The sequence below is a fragment of the Octopus bimaculoides genome, chromosome 2 (assembly GCF_001194135.2).
Source record: "Octopus bimaculoides isolate UCB-OBI-ISO-001 chromosome 2, ASM119413v2, whole genome shotgun sequence".
NCBI classification, from domain to species: domain Eukaryota; kingdom Metazoa; phylum Mollusca; class Cephalopoda; order Octopoda; family Octopodidae; genus Octopus; species Octopus bimaculoides.
The window spans coordinates 30,512,400-30,518,253 of record NC_068982.1 but is presented as its reverse complement, the minus strand read 5'-3'; the positions used below and the strand labels follow the sequence as shown (position 1 = coordinate 30,518,253).

At 35.1% G+C, this 5,854-nt stretch overlaps 1 protein-coding gene across 1 annotated transcript in view; it reads right to left on the bottom strand.

Annotated features, from left to right (window-relative positions):
* Positions 1-5,854, bottom strand: part of LOC106878420 (probable ATP-dependent RNA helicase DDX49) — a 608,416-nt gene that overhangs the window by 35,890 nt on the left and 566,672 nt on the right. The window contains exons 10-11 of the mRNA XM_052976052.1: positions 5,296-5,384; positions 289-360 (exon numbers count right to left, since the gene is read on the bottom strand). Coding sequence (XP_052832012.1) covers positions 289-360; positions 5,296-5,384 — 161 coding nt within the window. The remainder of the gene's footprint in view (positions 1-288; positions 361-5,295; positions 5,385-5,854) is intronic.

Here is a 5,854-nt window from a genome sequence, read left to right as displayed (position 1 = left end):
ATACACATTTATATATATATCCCTCTCTCACTCTCTGGGAGAGAGGCACAAGCACATACACAGACATATACACACACGGCAGTAACTTCCGTCTACCAAATTCCATCACAAAGCTTCGGTCGGCTCGGGGCTATAGCAGAAGACACTTGCCCAAGGTGTCAGGCGGTGGGACTGAACCCGAAACCATGTAGCTGGGAAGCAAGCTTCCTAACCACACAGCCATGCCCGCGTCACAGAAAGAAAAAAGCATCTGTAAAGAAAAATTAATTGAAGAAATGTATTTCTTACCTCTCCTTCTAAGACACCTCTTTTGCGTTTATGTATCCATTTATATTCCCCAAAATTTCTTTCATCCAACACCTTCAAAAAACAATTAATAAAAGAGTTGAACTAGTATAATAAACTTAGCTATAAATGTCATGTATTGGCTTTATATGCATTTATTTTAAAATTTTAGCACCACTGCTTTAGGTAATATACAGTAAATAGTGAAAATATAATCAAAAATTGAACTACTATAAAAGTATGAAAAATTCAAAAGAGCCATCTTGGTATCATACTCAATGCAAATACATCACATACAAGCAAATTTACTGCATTTATTGAGTTATTATTGTCTAGAGATATCTCTTATGGTATGCACTGTATATCTATAAGATATATCTTTGAATGAATACTGAATCTAATTTGCTTGTACCTGATGCATTTACATAAAGTACAATACACAGGTGGCTATTTTAATTTAATAATGCTTCTGATACATACAATGAAACACAAATTTGTTTGAGTGTCTTGTTAACAAACAGAGCAAAACAAACAAAAGAGAAAGAAGAAATTAATATAAAAAGTTAAATGGGGGTCTTCATCCATTCTCAAGATAACAATTAAATTAATACTTTAACTTTATAAGTTACTGAAAGCACAGGCTCCAAATGCTTACACCAAAATAATACACACCTGATTCTTCCAGCACTATTTTGCCATATACATTAAAATTTATATTTCACTAATGAGGATGTAGTAAGACTGAAACATTCTGGAGTTGTCTCCTCTACTTTTCAAAATATTTACAATAATATCAGTCCATGACTATTGTTGATGTGTCACAACTACATATTCATTTCTAATTAACTTTTTAATGATCCCAGCATTAAATGTGTTAACACTAACTTAACTATTTTTTATGCAGATGGTACCTCTCAGTTAGATAACATCAGAGAAGAGATTTAAAATATCACGCAAATAAATTAGTTTAATCATATTTCAAGAACGGGCATATAAGTAGCCATATATTTCCTCTATCATGTTTATTAAAAGTAAAGGTCATTAACCTGTTCGTTACTGAATTTCTACTGAAATAAACTATCAAACAGTTTAACAATGTTTAAAAATAAAATGAATTTGGAGGAATTTAGAGAAATAACTTGTCAATTTTGAAGCTGGTGTTTGGAGCATAACTAAACAAAATGTTCTAACAAGAAATTAGGATGGAAACTTCTAATTTAGATATGAATATTTTAACCTCCTCAATCACTTTGTCCAATGTATTAAGACAATTTTTCAGTATAAATTACAAATTATAAATCATAATCAAGTTGAATCACGGTTACTAAATCAATGGATGTCTCTAAAGTGCATACATAACCCAGACCACATGATTCTGGCTTAGTGTTTGCTCACAAGTCACAGAGGATGGCTGCGTCTTCTCGTAAATCTCCCAGGTATAAATAAATTCGTATTTTTTTACCTTGTGTTAGCAAAATTTTTATTTATCCATGCCAAAAATTAAGTATATTGAATATAAAATTCTTATAAAAATTAAAGAATAGTTTCACTTTTTTATCCATGATTGAAGGGGCTAAAACAGGAGGATTTGTATCATAAACTCAGAGGTGAGTGTTATTGAAAAGGTAAAAATAACAGGATTATTATACATCTTTTGCATACAAAATGGTAAGGATTATAATATAATTCTACACTAGTTTGTATAACAGTTGACAGTATAACTCTGGGTCCTAGATGGAGGCAGTGCAGTTTGATATGAGGTTCACTTTGTTACTATGCGGTCTTAAATTATCTCACTCTGTGAAACCTCAAGCATATTCTACCGTAGTCTACTTAGGCCAATCAATGCCCCGTGAGGAAAATTAGTAGAAAGAAGCTGTACGGAAGCCCACTGTGTGTGTATGAGGGTGTCTAGATAAGTGTTCACATTCTGCACTTTGCATGGATGCAGTCAACTGAAAATGGTGTTGTTTGTTGACATTCCCAGTTGACGAAATACATCCTTTAGCTCTCTTTTTACTCTTTTACTGGTTTCATTCATTTGACTGTGGCCATGCTGGCGCACCACCTTTAGTCGAGTAAATTGACCCCAGGACATATTCTTTGTAAGCCTAGTACTTATTCTATCGGCCTCTTTTGCCGAACCGCTAAGTTACGGGAACGTAAACACACTAGCATCGGTTGTCAAGCGATGTTGGCAGGGGGGGGGGGACAAACACAGACACAGAAACATATATATACATATATACGACGGGCTTCTTTCAGTTTCCGCCTACCAAATCCACTCACAAGGCTTTGGTCGGCCCAAGGCTACAGTAGAAGACACTTGCCCAAGGTGCCACGCAGTGGGACTGAACCCGGAACCATCTGGTTGGTAAGCAAGCTACTTACCACACAGCCACTCCTACCTTTCAAAGCAAACGAGGGTTAGCAACAAGAAAGGCATCCGCCTATAAAACAATACCTCAACATATACTAGCATGGAAAAACAGATGTAAAACAAATAAATGAGCTGGCTTCATTTTGAAGTATTTTTTATAAGAATTTTAGATAGCAACAGAAAGTGCAGCAAAAATTTTAAAGTTACTAAGAAAACAAAAGTTAAAAAGGTTTGACTCAACTAAACACATAAGTTTAACCTAGTAATGTTTTTGATACTTTAGGCGTGTGCATGGCTGTGTGGTTAGGAAGCTTGCTTCCCAGCTACATGGTTTCGGGTTCAGTCGCACCGTGTGGCACCTTGGGCAAGTGTCTTCTGCTATAACCCTGGGCCGAGATTGAATTTGGTAGGCGGAAGTTACTGCCGTGTGTGTGTATGTCTGTGTATGTGCTTGTGCCTCTCCGAAAGAGAGAGAGGGATATCTTCAAACAGACTCCTACATCATTTCTAGGGTGTTCAGATTGGATTGGATAGTCCATCTTCGGCAGCTCCATCGCATGACTTCTAGAGGACCCCTGCACCTTTTTATTTCAAGGCCCCACCCCTTCAATTGAAATTCATAATCTAATGCACCTTTTATTCATAGCTATATTTTACTTTATTCTTGTCACATCAAAGATGAACTGAAGGCAAGGATTATAGCAGCATTCACCAACTTAAACAAGGAGACTGTCCAGAAGAGTCGCAGGAGATTACGAAGTTGGCTGGAGGCCATAATCGAAGCCAATGGTGATTTTATTGAATTTATGTAAATTTGGTAAATATATCTGTTAAAATGAGATGTCAGTGTTATTTTCATTTTTGCATAATTTAGATGACAACTTACTCACTGTAAGGTTTCTGACTCATAGAAACTAATTAATGATTAAACTAAATCGGTCCAAATTCTTGATAAAATCCAAAATTAATCAAAGCTTAGTGTCTCTCATAAGAAATATTTGGTTACAAAAGGGTTAATTAATGACATCAGAAGTGTGAGAAAGGCTTTGAGTTGAACTTTGAGTGTGTGTGTATGAAGTGATTGGCATTTGAAAGGGCATCCAGCTGTAAAAACCATACCAAACTGATCTCGTCTTTGCTCATGCCATGTAAAACACACTGAGTCCACTCTGCTGGGTGGTTGGTGTTAGGAAGGGCATCCAGCCGTAAAAACCAAGCCAAAACAGACACAGAAGTCTGGTGCAGTCTCCCGTCTGGCCAGCTCCTGTCAAACTCTCCAACCCATGCCAGCATGGAAAGTGGATGCTAAACGAGGATGCTGATGATTAATACATAGGTTAAGCTCAGTGTAGACCTGGGAAGACTACAATTGAATTAAGGATTCAATGTACAATCACGTAGAGTGTATAATTTATTATGAAAGCAATAGCCCTATAGAAAAATCATCTGTTTTACAAGTTTAGACAAGCCACAGGTACAGTGCAGCCCATAAAACTTTCTGAATGGCACACTTCACATAAAATTATCTTGAAATTTTTCTTTTTACTACTGCAGCCAGACTGATGATAAGTCCCATCTTGTATGGCCCACTTTTCAAAAAGGGTGTCCATGCCTGGTCTAGACTCATGAAACGAGTTCTCTGTAAGGTTTCTGACTCATAGAAACTAATTAATGATTAAACTAAATCGGTCCAAATTCTTGATAAAATCCAAAATTAATCAAAGCTTAGTGTCTCTCATAAGAAATATTTGGTTACAAAAGGGTTAATTAATGACATCAGAAGTGTGAGAAAGGCTTTGAGTTGAACTAAAACTTACGCTCAATTGGACACCTTCAACGAGATACATAAATTAACGTGAGCATTCTATTCTTACTCCTGTTAAGAACTTACTTGCAGAACACACTTTCACTAAATCTTCAGTAATGAAAGAAACTAAGTTAAAAATAAACATTAGCAATCTTGAAATCAACCACCTGTCCCAATAAGAATTGATTTTGTTTATGGATTTGGTTTTTCTAAGGACAATAGCAGAGATAATATAATAAGAAATTATTACAAAGATAACGGTAAATATGATGTTGATGATAAAAGTGGTTATATTGATATTGTTTACGGTGGTTGAACTGACTAGCTGTAGTAATAACAATAGGAAACGGTGTTAATTATAGTGTTGTTGATGGTTACCACTACTGCTGCTGCTGCTGCTGCTGCTACTACTGCTACTACTACTACTACTACTACTACTACTACTACTTCTACTACTACTACTAATACTAGTGCTACAGTGTTGGTCTCCGTAACAGTAGTAGGGAAATTGTTGTTACTTCTGAAAGTTGTGTATGTTGATTGATGATAGTGATTAGAATGGTTATAGAGATAACAACAGCTAATAAGTGTGTTGGTAAAGATGGAGACTGATAGAATTAGGAGCGATGATGATGAGGATGAAGGAAATGGTGATGTTAAGAGGTGGAGGTAAAAAAAACCCCCACCAAAAAAGCCAAAAAAAAAAAAAACACCCAAGTGCATCCAGAGTGTTTTTCAATGAAATGCTTTGTTTATCAGACAGCCGTGAACTTGATTGTCCGCAAGTGAAACAGTACTTTGTCACACAGACTATAATACTTACAATTTCTGCTTCACTTTTAGCCATCATAACGTCAACAAGAATTTTAGTAACTTCCTTTTCATCGACTTCATACAGGCTTAGTTTAGTATCTGAAGAAAGGAAACACAAAAATTAGTCAATACACACAGAGAAGCATTTAATATCTAATTATGTTTTTGTTAGAGAATACTGCACTTGGAGACAGCAAAATATATAACAACGCAGTAATGAGGAAAGATTTTAAACTCAATACCAGGATATCAGTATGTTTCACTTTTGGCTTTATTATTTGTATTTTCCGCTTTTTTTTTTCCCCGTCTTTTTAAATATTTTATCAGTATGAAGACTTTGCAAAGCAGACAAAATTAATATCCAAGTTGTTTTGATCACTAATCTTCTATTTGAAACAAACTCGTAAATAGTGAGGATTTAGTTTATTAGTTAATAAATAGTTTGAAGACTCTGTATAAAAGCTGCCGACATTGATTAAAAAAATATATTCAAGAATAAAAAAATCATATATGTATGTGTGTGTGTGTGTATGTACATATATATATATATATATATATATATATATATA